The 15,221-nt window shown below is 46.2% G+C and overlaps 2 protein-coding genes across 12 annotated transcripts in view; one reads left to right on the forward strand and one right to left on the reverse strand.

The window, feature by feature from the left end:
* The window catches only part of ATXN7L1 (ataxin 7 like 1), a 248,010-nt gene extending 233,623 nt beyond the window's left edge, over nt 1-14,387 (reverse strand). For 5 of the 8 annotated variants that reach the window (XM_053608606.1, XM_053608605.1, XM_053608607.1 and 2 more), the window contains exons 1-2: nt 14,166-14,372; nt 13,599-13,667 (exon numbers count right to left, since the gene is read on the reverse strand). In XM_053608606.1, the coding sequence (XP_053464581.1) occupies nt 13,599-13,667; nt 14,166-14,346 (250 nt within the window). In that variant the 5' untranslated portion in view covers nt 14,347-14,372. Of the gene's footprint in view, nt 1-13,598; nt 13,668-14,165 lie in introns of all 8 variants that reach the window. The other 3 variants (XM_053608612.1, XM_053608611.1, XM_053608604.1) reach the window with 2 other exon arrangements.
* A 215-nt stretch (nt 14,388-14,602) lies between these two features.
* LOC128560170 (uncharacterized) overlaps nt 14,603-15,221 on the forward strand; it is an 86,143-nt gene continuing 85,524 nt past the window's right edge. For all 4 annotated transcript variants that reach the window (XM_053553726.1, XM_053553725.1, XM_053553727.1 and 1 more), the window contains exon 1: nt 14,603-15,187. In XM_053553726.1, the coding sequence (XP_053409701.1) occupies nt 14,623-15,187 (565 nt within the window). In that variant the 5' untranslated portion in view covers nt 14,603-14,622. The remainder of the gene's footprint in view (nt 15,188-15,221) is intronic.

Genomic DNA, 15,221 nt, shown 5'->3' on the forward strand with positions numbered 1-15,221 from the left:
GGTGGGGATTACGAGAGCACAACGAACAAGAGACTTGCGTGCTCAAAGGTGTTCTGAGATCTGGCCCAAAGTAGCACTTTTCCATTGACTTGTCTCTGCTGACGTAGGAGCCCACGGAGGATGCTAGGTCTAATGCCCTCAGGTGAGCTGGCCTCTCTGTGAATATATCCAAATATCCACCTGAACAGAAACTTCTGAAGTCTTGCCAGTTCTTAGAATCTCAATAACTTCAATATATCAGGTGGTGAATCGCAGAAACTCAGAAGCCATCTCCAGACTGATTTTTTTTTTTTTAAATGAAAATACTAATGGAGAATGCTGTTCAGTGATCATGAAGTTTCAGTTTTGCAAGATGAAAAGAGTTTTGAAGATTAGGTGCACAACAACATGAATGTACTTAACATCACTGAAGCGTACACTTAAAAACGGTTGAGATGGTAAATTTTATGTTATTTGTATTCTATCACAATTTTTTTTTAAAGTGGAGAATAAAAGGAAAATAAAGGTGTCTTGACAACCTGCAAAACAAATAAGATGCTTAGCTGAACTGTAACACTCTGCTGGTTGAAAGATAACTTAAGAAAGAAAAGGGGACCATATGGTTGGTTGCTCTTCCTCATCACCCCTTCCAGAAGATTCTAATTGATTGTGAAGACAAGACACAGGTAGACCATGGGAACAGTCCGCAGCAGTGAGGAGGTGTGAGAGTTAGGGCAGAGTGCACAGTGGGCACAGCCACCAGGGTCCAGAGGAGGTCCTAGCCGCATGACCTGAGTGACAGGGAAGGCTTCTTCTGACAATATGTGCTGGACTGAGGACGGAGCAGTGTGGGGTGAGAGGAAGGAGGAGGTACCAGGAGCAGAGGGCAGAGACCGGGACAGGAAGGAGTATGGCTTGTCCAGAGTGCTATAAAGGGCAGGCCACCTGTTGGAATTCAAAGGGACCTGGAATGCTGCATTAACTATGGTTGATGGGAAAGTACCAAGAGATTTCTATTTGAGGGACAACCTGAAAAACGTGAATTTTCGGGAGATTAATTTTGAATTGGTGTGCAGGGAAGATAGAGACAGGGAGACCAATTAAATAGCTATTATAAAAATCTAGGTAGGCTAAGAAGCAGACTAGCCTGGCGTGGGGGTAGGGGAGAGGTACAGGGATTTGCTCTTGAGAGGGAGGGAGGAGGCAGGGAATCAGGGAGAGGGAGAGGGAGGACTTTATAAAGATAGTGGGTAAGGGAAAACAGGAGGCTCATGCTTACACTTGGCCTGGGGGAGAGTCTGGGGGAGCATAAGGACATCCATGAGGGGTTGGCAGGTGCACATGGGGGAGAGATGAGCACTCTGCAGAGGAGGAAATCAGGCCAGCCGGCAGGCGTGTCAGAAACACCACATGGGGAGGACCCCGAGGTGTGCACAGGGAGCCAGGGTCAAACCCAAAAGGTACAGCCCAAGCTCCAGAGGGAGGAGCTAGCAGAAAAATGGGTGGTACAAAAACGTTTATACAGCAAATATAGTTTTCAGAAGCTCTAGGGCAGTCCACTAGTTAAAGAAATCCCCAATAAGTCTCACTGGAAAGCTACAGCCCCCTGAACTGTTTAAACCCAGAGTATTGTATACTGGGATTGTATGTACCCTGCCATTAAGACTTTCATCTCAGCCACTGAAGGTGACGGGACTCATTTGGGTTCCAAGTTCTCTTTGGATCTCACCTTGCTTTTGTAAAAGATGATGAGGAAGGGACACAATGGTCAGCGTAGCACTGGAAGGACAAAGCCTGGGGCCTGGGGCTATCAGCTGTTCTTCATGGGCAGGCAAATGGAGTCAACCTTACCCAAATTGACTAGTTCCTCTTTCTTGAAGTTTCTTTTCTTTTTTTGAGACAAAGTCTCAAGCTGTCACCCTGGGTAGAGTGCCGTGGCATCACTGCTCACAGCAACCTCAAACTCTTGGGCTTCAGCGATCTTCTTGCTTCCGCCTTCCAAGTAGCTGGGACTATAGGTACCCGCCACAATGCCCAGCTATTTTTTGGTTATAGTTGTCATTGTTGTTTGGTGGATTCGAACACACCAGCTCTGGTGTTTGTGTCTGGCGCCTTAGCCATTTGAGCTACAGGCACCGAGCCTCTTTCTTGAAGTTTCATTCTCTTCTTGTCAGTCTAGGGCAAGATTCTGTCCTGTCAGGTATAAAAGGTGCTTAAGTCCACAAGCTCTCAGCCCTTATCTGAAGAGCCAAATCACCAGCCGGCAGTCCGATGGGTTTGGAGCCCATCAAAGGTCACGTGAATCCCCACACAGAGGAGGTGGCTGGGAAGGAGAGGGAATGGTACTGAGGGAGAAACAAACAGCAAGGTCCCCTGGTCTCCCAAGCCCCTGAGAGAGAGAAAGGAGGAGGGAGAGGACACCAGCTCCCCTGGGACCAGCAAGCCCACCACGTATGCAATGCTTACATGCCCTGGTTAATGAAGAGCAGGTGACATCCAGAGTGTTGGCCACTGTGCATGGCCACGTTGCGCGTCCTCATGTGGGAGATGTGTGTTGCACCTTTCTCAGCTGCACCACTTCAAACAATCCTCTTTGTCACTAGCCCCTCAGAACCAGTAACGACTAGGACATCTCCGTGGCTGAAGAAGGCAAGGGACTTTCACACCCACTTAGCAGGCATCTTGCCCTCAAAAGGACACCCAGAACGTGGCCTATTGAAAAACTACGAGGGTACTGAAAAACTATCTCACTCTAGCATGCCCTTCATGAAAATACTAACAATCCCAATGCCAAGAGGGAAACTGAAAAGCGGCCTAGAAGATGTTCAAAGGGGGGAAGAAAAGACAGAAATCATCCCTGTAGATAGATGCCCCTGGAGTTGCTTGGCAACCATCCTTGCTAACACCTTCTCACAAAAAGGAACAGTTTGCATCAGTTCTTGTGATTCCCTGAGGCCAGGACTTTGACCACAGAGGCCCCAAAGCTGGAGCCTTGGGATGAGAAAGCGTTTCACTGATACAGAGACCCAGGGCCCCATCAGCAGGCCATGGGTGTACCCACTTTGGGTGGGAGGAAAACTAGTCCTTCCTAGCTGTTTTGCTTACAGATGGTGCTCTCTTAGGTAGGACGGAGCCTAAGGTGTGCAGCAAGGTACGTAGAGGCAACATTTATGGAGATGGTCACTCTGCACCTGCCGGAGCCCCTCTGAGTGCCCCTGTAAACGTATGTACTGGGGGTCTGCTTGCCACCTTAGTCCTAACCCTCCTCTTAGGGACAGACATTAGGACACAATGCTTTAGTACAGTCTCTGGTATCAACCTACCTCTGGGTTTAAATCTCAGCTGTACTACTACCCAGCTGTATCACATTGGGTTAATCATTGAATTTCTCTGAGCCTCAGCTTCCCAATCTCTAAAATGGCTTCATAAAAGGATATGCCTCACAGGGCGGTTGTAAGGATTAAATGAGAAAATGCATATTTAGCCCTGTGCCTGGCACCTAGTCAATGTTCAGTAAGTGGGAGCTAGGATTGTTATTTTAAAAAGCGTAGAAACAGCTCCCTAGACCCCTTAACCCGAACCAATCGAATCAGAATCTTTGGGGATGGGCCTGGTGTCTTTGCTTTTTAAAAGCATCCCAAGGTGAGCAGAGTTGAGAGGGTTGAGAGCCTCTTCTCTCAACCAATGAACAGCAGTTCTCAAAATTCAGTGAACAGCAGAGCCCCCGGAGGAACCTGATTCCTGTGCTTCACCTCCTGTTTCAGCATGGCTGCGGCCTGGGCCTGGGCACAGGAGAAGTCATAGAGTCCCTAGAATAACCACACTTTGTTAAACACTGAAACAGATTCACCCTTGAAAACTAACAGGTTAGGGACACCATTCCAACCTCTTTTGTTTCAGTCCTGGCATCCTTAAAGAACCAGGGCAGAAAAGTTGACAATAGATGCCTAGTGAGCCCCGCATATACTCCTAGGGCAGTAAGGATGCAATGTGAAGGGAGGCCCTCCAGCCAAGAAGAGGAGGACCTCAGTGCCTGGTGAAAATAACAAGCATCGCAACAGGTGCTCACGGCACTGAGTACTTACTGTATGCCTGATAGGATCATTTATTTTCACAACTACTCTGAGACATGCATTATTTCTATTCTTCAAAAGGGGAAACTGAGGCTTAATTTACTACACAGTCAGTAGGTGGTCGAGTTAAGATCTACATAACACTCCATGCAACTCCTAAGTCTGCAAGACCAATGAACTTTTCTAATGTGAGTGGTACATATAACATCAACTTTACCATTTTAACTATTTTTAAGTATACACATCTGCAGCATTAAGTTTACTCACAATGTTGTGCACCTATCACCACCATCCACCTCTAGAACTTTTCTAACAGAAACTCTGACCCCTTGAACACTATTTCCTTCTCCCCCAGCCCCTGGAATCCACCATTCTCTATGATTTGACTACTCTAAGAACCTCATATAAATGGAATCGTACAGTATTTGTCCTTTTGTGGCCAATATACTTTTGGGAAGAGCTAGATACTGCCTTGGTCTGAAATGACCATGTCTCAACCATCTTCTACACCCCTGGAGTGATGGACTCACCCGTGGGTAGTGTCACCAGATTGGGTATCGTGACTGCCCAACCTCAGCCTAGGACTCTACTGGCGTACTGGAGCAGGGTCACATAGTTCTCACTGCCCACCGCCCCTGTCCCCTCTCCCCAGCTAAGGGTGCCCTTGCACTGTTAATGTTCACAGATTCACATTAAGCTTCACAGAAGCAGGTACACAGATAACTGTTTCTATCTTCAAAGAGCTCTTCACTGACTCACTTTTATCTTCTCCACTATGGTGACCCAGTGCCACTTTGTCCTGTGCTAGAGAGTATTTATTTGCTTCCCTTTTCTTCTTTAAGCATCTGAGCCCTTAAAACTGGCAAGCAGAATTGTGTTATGAAACCACAGGTACGAGGATAAAGCATCTCCATAAAAACAAATGCTTTCCCACAGCAGAATTCCAGCTTTCCCTATAGAGAAGTGAGGGAACCAGGTCTAGCCCCTGAATATTAAGGCTCCTATCCCTCAGCCTCAGCCCCCTTTCAAGAAAGAATTTCCTGAGCTCTCATCATTAGTCCACATGCTTCATGGTCTGAATCCAGTCTATTTGGCTGTTTGGGCCCTACTACAAGAGTAAGAGAAAAGAAATTAAAATCAATTAAAAAATTGTAAAAAGAGTAAGAGAAAGCCAGCCAAACAGCAGTAGCGGGGAGCCCATCACCAGCACAACACTATACCAAGAATTTTAGGAGACAGGCACAGAGACGTCCGTCTTTACTACTCAGTTCCACAATGTTTTGAAAAAGTCAAGCCCATTGGCTGACCCTCTCCCTCTCCATCAGGTCTATACTGAATTACTGTAGTCACTCAGAGATCACTGCTTCCAGATGTGAACACGGGGCCACCTCAGAGTGGGTTGCTTACGTAAAGGGGACTAGGACAGGGTCTCTCTATGCGAGGTACTGCCGTTTTCCATTTACTTCTGAGAGATGTCATGAGTGAAACAAAATGTCATAAATGAAAGGTTAGCTCAAAGGATATAAAGACAGCCTACTAGGCCACATGCAGTGGCTCACACCTATAATCCTAGTGCTCTGGGAGGCCAAGGCGAGTGATCACCTGAGCTCAAGAGTTTGAGCCCAACCTGAGCGAAAGTGAGACCCCCATTTCTACTACAAAAATAAAAAAACCAGCCCAGCGTTGTGGCGGGTGCTTGTAGTCCCAGCTACTCAAGATACTGAAGGGGATTACTTGAAACCAGGAGTTTGAGATGGCTGTGAGCTCTGACACCACGGCACTCTACCCAGGGCACAGAGTGAGACCCTGTCTGAAAAAAAAAAAAAAAAAATAGACAACCTATTGAACATAACACACACAAATCATGCAGAACCAAACCTGCCTAACTTTTAAAATCAGTCCTGCAGCAGAGACAGCAGGCCCCTGGGAAACGCTGGCTGAAAGAGTCAACAGCCCCACAGCCCTAAATGACGCCACAGCCCACTTGGCACACAGGTCAGTCAGGAATCAGGGCTCCACCCACCCCCTTTGCATTTTCTAGTCCTTCACACAGAAATCTTAAAAGCAGCCACTTTGCTGCCATTGTCTGCATCCCCATTTCAGACATGTCCCACGGGTAATCAAACTGCAGAGAACATCAGTTGTATTTCCAGCCTGACTTTAAATATAAACTGAAATGCTTAATGCTCCACCGTGGTGCTTCTGACACCAGGGGCCACCACAAAATAAATCCTATCATTATCAGAATTGATGCTTTGGGGTCTTAGCTGGGGCTAAGTGAGGAAGGGCTGGGCACCCAGAATTAGAATCTACATCTCACTGCTGTCACCACAATCAACAGAATGGAATCAAAAGTTTGGAGAAGTCACCTTGGAACCCTTTGGAGGAAAGTTCCCTGAGGCAGCAAGTCTGGTCTCTCTTTAGATCCTCCCAAATGTAGCACAATGCTAGGGGACAGTCACAGTACATACGGGTCTGCTGAGTATTCCATAAGGCTGACTTGTACGGGCCATAGGCCTTAGACATGGACAGATATTAGCAGAATATTTCTGTGAGCATCTCAGTCTATTTTTCCTGTGTTCTAACCACTTAGACTCACCTAATGCCAGTAATTCTCCTCTAGGGTGATTCTTTATCAGGGTGATTTTGTCTCCACCAGGAACATTTGGCAATGTCTATAGATGTTTCACTTGCACAAGTTTGGAGGAGGAAAGGGGGCACCACCAGCTCCTTGTGGGTAGGGGCCAAGGATGCAGCGCAGCATCCTGCCAGACACAGGACAGCCCCCATCGTGAAGTACCCGACTAAAACGTCAGTAACGCCACTGGTGAGAAATCTTACGCTACTCTCTGCGTTGCTATCTTCGCTGTGGCAACAAGACTCCCTACTGTCTAGGACAGTCTACATTTTCCGGCACTTTGGGTCTTTGCTCTAACCCCAGCCTGTCCACCCCCATACCTGGATAACATCCTTGTATCCTCCAGGTTTTAGCTTACGTAAAACTTCCACAAGGAGGTCTTCACTGAGCCCCTAGTCTGAATCAGGTCTCCTGCCATGCCCTCCAGCAGTACCACACCAGAGCACTCATCACCCTCTGCGTGACCGGCCAGCTGGAAGCCTCCTGAGGGCAGAGGCCATGCTTTTTCACTGCTATGTCCCCAGTGTCCAGCCCTTCTCATCAAATACGTGAAGGGGGCTGAGAAAGCAGTAGCAGGTATTAAAAACTAAGCAAGCCAGAGGCTTAAACTGTCATCTTACTACAGAGGCACCAAAAAGAGAAAGTGGCAACTCCTTCTGAACTGATGCGGACAGCTCTCGGAGGTAAACGGAAATGGCAACAGACTAGACAGTACTCTGAGCTTTCTACCGTTTGTGTGAGAACAGAAGACAAAATTATGTATGTACCTATTTGAATGCACACAGAATGTCTTTGGCAGGATACATACACATAAGCAACTGAGGATGGGGTGGGAGGGAGACTCACTTTCCACTTGTATATCCTTTTGAATTCTGTAACATATGAACATTAATTTAAAAAAGTTAAGTCACTTTTAAATAAATGTGTGTATACGTAACAGTCTATATCTTCTAGCAGGAAAAAAAATTATTCCCCTAGAATGATATATGATGAGACCCGGGCACAGTGTAACGGGCATAGACCATAGGATCATACACAGTATTTCAGAGGATGCCCAGCCTAACTTCCTGTTTTGGAAGGAGCCGGAGCCACATTTTCTCCACATGGGAACCCAGGCACATGGAACTAATTGTATACATAAAGAGATACTCATTTTTGAAGCTCGATATTTTCCAAACTAGATGACTGTGATGCCCTTTCCCAGCTTTGCTGCCTTGGTCATGGTACACCCCAGCTCCGTCAGCTGGAGGTACCTACGGAGTTTACTAATTGCCCAAGCCCTCACTTCTCCCCTGTCCATCCTTCCCCCAGCTTTCAGCCGCTCCATCTCTCTTGTCCTTCCATCCCAAATGCCGGGCAAGAGAGGAGAGATGATAATGAAATGCCAAAGCGAACAAATGTTGCTGCGTGTTAGCAAAAGGGGAGGAAGGTAGGCTTAATCGGGAGCGAAATTGAAATTAATGGCGAAAATGAGGTTTATCTGTGTAATCTGTGGACTTAGTGTCTTCCCATCTCCTATTAACATAGATAACAGAGTTGTCTGTATAATGATAAAGGGAAGCCGTTCGCGGTTTCCCATAAATCTCCACAGCCTGTCTCTGGCTTCCCTGGCTTGGAGTCTAAAGAATACTTCGTTCTTACCAAGTCAGTTGCTATTCTTTCCTCTCATATGCTCCCCTCCAGCCATAACTGAGCCTCCAAAACCTCAGCTATACACGTTCCCACGTTCCTTGTGTCTGCCTACTGGGGTCCAGCCCAATTCTACCAGCATCTCAGAACAGCAAACTCTTACAGTCATGGTGAGATCTCACTGGCCCTAGCACGATTTGCAAATTGGAAACATTCCACAAATTTACCTTCAATAAATCAAAACATATGGGAACATTAAAACATAGACTAGTGCTCAAAGTGACAAGTGCAGGCTTCCAAAAGACCCAAACAAGGGTCTACTGAGGACATTTTTTTCCTCAGTGATAAAACATCTTATCAATCATTCTTCTTAGCCATAGGTCACAAATTGCCCAGGTGTTTTTTTCTAGCTCTTGATAAAACTTGACCACTTGTTAAATGCAGTCCAGTAAAAACATTGATATCCATAAAAATCGTTTTTGTTTAAAAATCATTTAAAGTCATTCAAATTATGATACAATGGTTTACTCTAAAAATAAAGTTTCCACTACAATGTATCATCTCCCTGAATTACAGATTAAACATCCTAGTTCTTTAGAATAAGAATAAAGATTTCTTGAACAAGCTTTGTAATAACAATAAAAAAAGAATAAAAGCCAACATTCATTAAGTACCTTGTGCTAAGTCCCTTCATATTATCTCACTTAATCCTCACACCAACCCTGTTCTTATCTGTTTTACATAGTAAGGACACCTATGAGTCATATAAACCCTGCTCTTTATCTGGGAACTTGCATTCTTAAAAAAAGTTCAGGTGAGGCAATTAGAAAAGGGGACCATCTTTCTAAATCACTGAGAGTTTTCCCCAATTAGCTTGAAAAAATTCTTCAGATAAATCTACCAAGTTGAAGAGGAAAAATTATTTTTAAAAATTAGCAGAGAAAGATGGCCATCCTTAGAATTTTTTATCATGAACACATTTCCCACCTTAGATTAGCCGAACAAGGTTTCTGAAACCCCTCCTCTTAGGAAATCTGAATGCTTGATTTATCCAAGCTGAGGTCAAATCACTCCCCTCTATGGGGAACACACTCCCCTGGACTTTGGACTCAGACCCTCACCTTCCCAGAGCACTGATGGCCCCAAGTCATTCCCAAACTATTTGCGGCAAAATATGCTTGTCATGAGACGCAGTGATTTTTAGCACCAAAAAAATTGAGACCATAAACCCAGCTATTTTCAATATTTTTGAAATAGTTTAAGATATTTTAAATGTAAAGGCTTGATTTTTAAGATTTTTAGAAACAGCTTGCCTAGTATAACCACATCTCAATGGCAGGTACGTTCAAAACAGAAGCTCGGGTTCAAAGGTCTTGAAGGGACCTTAGAGGACATTTGGTCCCACCCCCTTATTTTAGAAATGAGATAATAGACCCAGAGAAGGGAAATAACATTCCCAAGGGCACACATTAGAAGTTAGGAAGTCAGTCCTGCTCATTTCACTGGCCAGGATACCCTGGGTATAACCCCATGTTCACGTATCCAAGCATGGAATTAGCAACTCTCTATGAATCCAGGTGATGATCTGGTAAGGTTCAAAAGTATTTGCCAAATTCCTCTTGTCTGTAATTTTAGCTACTTTTAGATGAAATAAAAACAATGATGTGGCTCAGTGAGTAGGGCGCCAGCCCCATATACAGAGGGTGGCAGGTTTGAACCCAGCCCCAGCCAAACTGCAACAAAAAAATAGCCGGGTGTTGTGGCGGGCACCTACAGTCCCAGCTACTCGGGAGGCTGAGGCAAGAGAACTGCCTAAGCCCAAGAGCTAGAGGTTGCTGTGAGCTGTGATGCCACAGCACTCTACCGAGGGCAACGGAGTGAGACTCTGTCTCTAAAAAAAAAAAAAAAAAAAATGATGTGAAGACTTCATTATGCAGATTTCAAAGCATTCAGTTAATATTTCATACCTAATATAGGTAGAGAATTGAAGCAGAGAAAGATTAAAGGGATGAGGAATGGGGAAGGAACTATATTACAATAACCAGGTTCTTTCTTTCTTTTTCTTTTTCTTGAGACAGAATCTCACTCTGTCGCCCCTGGGTAGAGTGCCATGGCATCATCATAGCTCACAGCAACCTTAAATTCTTGGGCTTAAAAAAAAAGCCTCTTACCTCAGCCTCCCAAGTAGCTGGGACTACAGGTGTGCGCCACTACACCTGGAGAGTTTTTCTATTTTTAGTAGAGATGGGGTCTCGCTCTTGCTCAGGCTGGTCTCAAACTCCCAAGCTCAAGCAATCTACCTGCCTTGGCCTCCGAGAGGGCTAAGATTACAGGCATGAGCCACTGCACCCGGCTAATAACCAGGTTATTTCAAAAAGTCATCAATTCTTTGCTGAATCTTCCAAAGCTGTGGCCAGATAAAGGTAGACAGCAAAATGATTGTAATTTCACATTTCCATCCCACCTTCCCTTCCTGAGCTTAGTTTATAAAAAAGTCATGTCACACCAATGTTCACAGCAGCATTATTTGCAATAACTAAGAGAAGGAAACAACCTAAATGTCCATCAACAGAGGAGTGGATGGATAAACAAAATGACACACACATATATATAATGTCATACACATATACACACACTGGAATATTATTCAGCCTTAAAAAGGAATGAAGTACTGATATATGCAACAACATAAACAAATTATGAAAGCATTATGCTAAGTCAAAGAAGCCAGACACAGAAAGACACATACTGTATAATCCCAGTGATATGAAGTAGAGGAGTGGGTAACAGGGAGTCACTGTATGAGAGTTGTACAGAGCTTGTGGTTGGGATGTTGGAAAACTTGGGAAATGGGTTGTGGGATGCTTGCCCTTACTTACAACACTGTAAATGTACTTACTGCTACTTAATTGCACACTCAAAGTGATTTAAATGGTAAATTTAAAGCTATGTATATTTTACCACACAAAATTATCATATCGAAATCAGAATCAGATCCCTTTATTTCTCAACTGAAATTTCTAAACTTTATTTTGTTCATTCATGGCCATTAAAGCCCAGATTTCTTCTCAAGACCTGCCTACTGTCAACAATGTCATGGCCAAAGTATGTATGTTCATACATATAGATACACACAGTCACAGACAGGCCACTTTGTCTCCTGCAGTGATCCATCCACAAACCCGTATCTACCCCAAGACCTTATTAATAACTCCAACAAGAAGGCCCTGGGCAAAACTTAAGCAACCAGCATTACTGGAGATCCAAGCAACCAAACATCCTGTCTCAGCTCAACCCTTAAATTCCTCACCACAGGGAAGTATGTATTTAGTATATGTATATCTTATCTATAAAGAAAACAGTATGCATATTCCAGAAAAATTATCAGGAACTGCTCCCCCAAGTCTGTTCTACTAGACCTATGAACAAAGAGATTTTAGCCCATACATGGCTAATTTGGTGAAGTCAGCAATTGCAAGTTACACTAAACAGTGGGTGTCCTTAATGCAAATGCATATAATTAGGAGCTAAATCTTTGTACCTTTACAGGACAAAGGACATAATAAGCAGGATGTACCACTTGTGACTTCCAAGGAAAGGAGAGCATTTCATTTTTCCTTAAAAGAATCCATTTCTCATGAGGCAAAGAGAATCTGAGAACAAGAGTCTTTTGAAATAGAAGAGGGAGGGAAGGACATGAGCTTTGTGTGTTATAGTCATAATCCACCACCCAGACCTGACAGGTGCCCATCCTGTGCCGTCCTATGACCTTTACTTAACTTTAAAGATTTTCACAACTTCACCATCTTTTGCGAAAATGTTGCCAAGTAGCCTGATAACTGAGTCCTAGAAAAAGCATTGAAAGATCTCCAGAGTTTGTGAAGAAAAATAATCTCTAGGGATTCTTCTCATTGCCAACACACATGGACATGAGGCACAAATAAGCTGCCATTCGTAAGACGTCCACTTGACTTCATTCCCTGGTGCATCCTGAAGACACATGTCAAGATTACACGAAGATATTTAGAGGCAAACATCTTTAGAATAACATTTTGTTCCCAAAGTGCTTAATTAGCAGAAACACTATGCTGGAGAACTGTCCTTGAATATGCATGCATTTTAACCTCCATGTTATTTCTTCTGAAGCACAAATTTTCCCCTCACTAGATGGTCAGGAAATAATTGGGCACAGACAACTGCCTGTCTTAAGTGCTGACCCACAAAATCAGTTCCATCTTTCCAGGCAGGTTTCATTGCTTTGCAGGGTGACATCCCCTTTTATGAGGGGAACTGTTCTTTGGAGTCTACTGGCCTTTTCCCCATTCATTCTGGGTGAATGCTCCTGTGGCCTACTGATGTCTGAACTCTTTCAACACTTTGCACCAACCTCTTCTTCTCCTCTGTGCCTTACTCTCATTTCCAACTTCAGCCAGTTACATTTATAAGACATCAGTTAGTGAATCACAATCCAATGAACCCATCCATTTGTTCAGAAGGGGCCTCTGTAGCTGCTCCATTTGAAGCGCATAGGCCAGTGTTACATATGGCAGGCTTGCAAACATGAACAGGATATGATTTATTTATGATGACCATGTGTGTTTGATGCACACTTCCAGCAGACCATGGCTTCACTTGCATGTCTTGGTCTGGGATGACCTATGTACTCACTGTGTCCTATTTCATGAACCGTATTTCCAAGCTAGGAAAACAGAGATGGGTGACTGGCTGGGGGTGGGGACTGCACATATGGGCACCCCTAACCCTGCTCACCACATAACAATCTGTGACTAAATGCAAAGTGGGCCACATGTAACTTGCTGCCAAGGTTTGCCATGTACAATGATTTCAGTGGGGAGTGGAAAAGTAGCTGCTGGAATGACTGACCATGTGGGGTTCATTAAACTGTTGTGCATTTACCCACAAGGAGACTAGGATGCTTGTGAAGGGAGCCCCATTCCTCATTTCAGAGATTTCAACCCCCCACCATTTGGCAATGGTATTCCAAAGGAGAATGGTAGATAAGCATCAGAAGGTTCAAATGTGGACTCCAACTAAGTGCAGTAAACTTCTGCTTTCCACAGTCTCCCCCCTCACACACACCCCCCAGTTGTATTTATACTTTGAAAGAAGTTAACATGAAGCAGTAGTCACCTGGGCGTGCTCAATTTTTGACAAGCCTTAGTCACTCTGTACCCAGCAGAACAATTCACATTATATTCGAAATCCTGTGAAGATTCTGCCACACATGCTAACACTAAAATGCCAGTAGCTCCACTTACCTTCTTTATTAAGCCTCATAACCTCCCTGCTTTTTCCACCCTCTTTTCCAGCCTCTTCTAAATCTACATCTGCAGATGAAAAAGAAAAGGAAAAAAGAAAATAAGGAAAAAAGGGGGGAAAAAGCCAAAGTCAAGGGGGGAGGGAGAGTGTTTATTTGCAAACAGATCGGTATAAATACTGTATATGAAAATCTTTCAAAAATTGACAATGCAACATTTTCTCCCAAGTCCGGGTTTCCATCTACCTGGCCCAGATAGGTACCAAAAAAACTATGCAAGCAGCAACAGAGTAGCCTTTTAAACAGATAACACCGTGGGGCTGCGAAAGCCCACCCCGCGGGCTGCCAAGGGGAGCCGGGCACAGACAGACAGACAGCCCTGGCAGCCGGGCCTCTCTCTGTGCATTGAGGATCTGTCTCTGTGTGTATTTATTTAGAGAGAGAGGGAGAAGCATGGAGGACACCGGGGGCCACTCTCTCTCTCACACACACACTTTTTCCCAGTGGCTCTAGGTGAATGGAAAGGTTACAGGATAATAAAAGGAGGAGGAGGCGGTGGGGTTCTTACTGTCGGAGCAGTGTAATTTGGCGGCGTCGATCCAGGAGGACCAGGGTTTGCCCAGAAACGCCTCCGGACTGGGCACTTTGCGATCCAGTGTCGCCATTGCTCTTCCTTCTTGTTGCTTTTTCCCTGTTCCTTCGGCAGCAGCAGCCGAGAGACACGGGATTCGAGAACGCTCCGACGTCATCTTCGGAACGTTCCGACATTGAGTGTTCTGAAAGGGGGAGGGCGGGAGGCGGGATGGGAGGAGGGCGGTGGAGGAGGAGGGCCGCGAGGAGGCGGCGCGGGGAGGAGGGGCCGGCGCGGCTTCGCGCGGCTGGCGGCGCGGGCGGCCGCCGGGGGCAGCAGAGAGGCGCCCGCAGCTCGCCGCGCGCCCGCCCGCCGAGGAGGGGCCGGACGGCGCCGCGTGCCGGAGAGCGCCGAGAGCCGGGAGAGCCCAGGCCGCCGCGCGCCGGGCGCCGAGATGCTGCGGCGCCTCACCAGCGGAGCGGCCGGCGGTGCGCGGCGTGGGATGCGGGCGGACGCACGACCCCCGGCCGAAGGAAGGGCGGGCTTTCCCCTAGAGTTGCCGCCGGAGGACCGAAAGTTTTTGCATGCTGCCCTTCCGGCGTGTCCCCCCCCCTCGCCGGGTCCCAGTCTACTACCGCGAAGCGCCCCTGCGGAGAGCCGGACAGGTTTGCGCCCCCTGCTCCCTACCCCAAGCCGGGAAGGAGAGATCCAGGTGACTTCTCCTCCAGCCCTGTTCCGCTGCACCCCTTTTTCTTGGTGGACCCTGGACCGTGGAGATTGTGCGGACGCCGCTGGAAGCTGGCACCGGTTGGGTATATGTGGTTGTGAGAAGCAGGTGAGTTTGGGGCGAGAGGAGCCACCTTCCCGTTTCAGGCTGCGGGCCTTGCGCAACTCAGAACTCAGCGCTGCAGAGCCCCCGGACTCCCTGCGCGATGAATTTCTCCGGCTGTCGGAGAACCACTCCGTGGACCCTGCTGCAAGGTCACGCGAGTGGAGAGCAAGTTCTCGGCTCTGGGAAGGTAGTGCTTGCGGACCTACCCCCCCAGCAGTTTC

Source organism: Nycticebus coucang, chromosome 11 (genome assembly GCF_027406575.1).
Source record: "Nycticebus coucang isolate mNycCou1 chromosome 11, mNycCou1.pri, whole genome shotgun sequence".
NCBI lineage: Eukaryota > Metazoa > Chordata > Mammalia > Primates > Lorisidae > Nycticebus > Nycticebus coucang.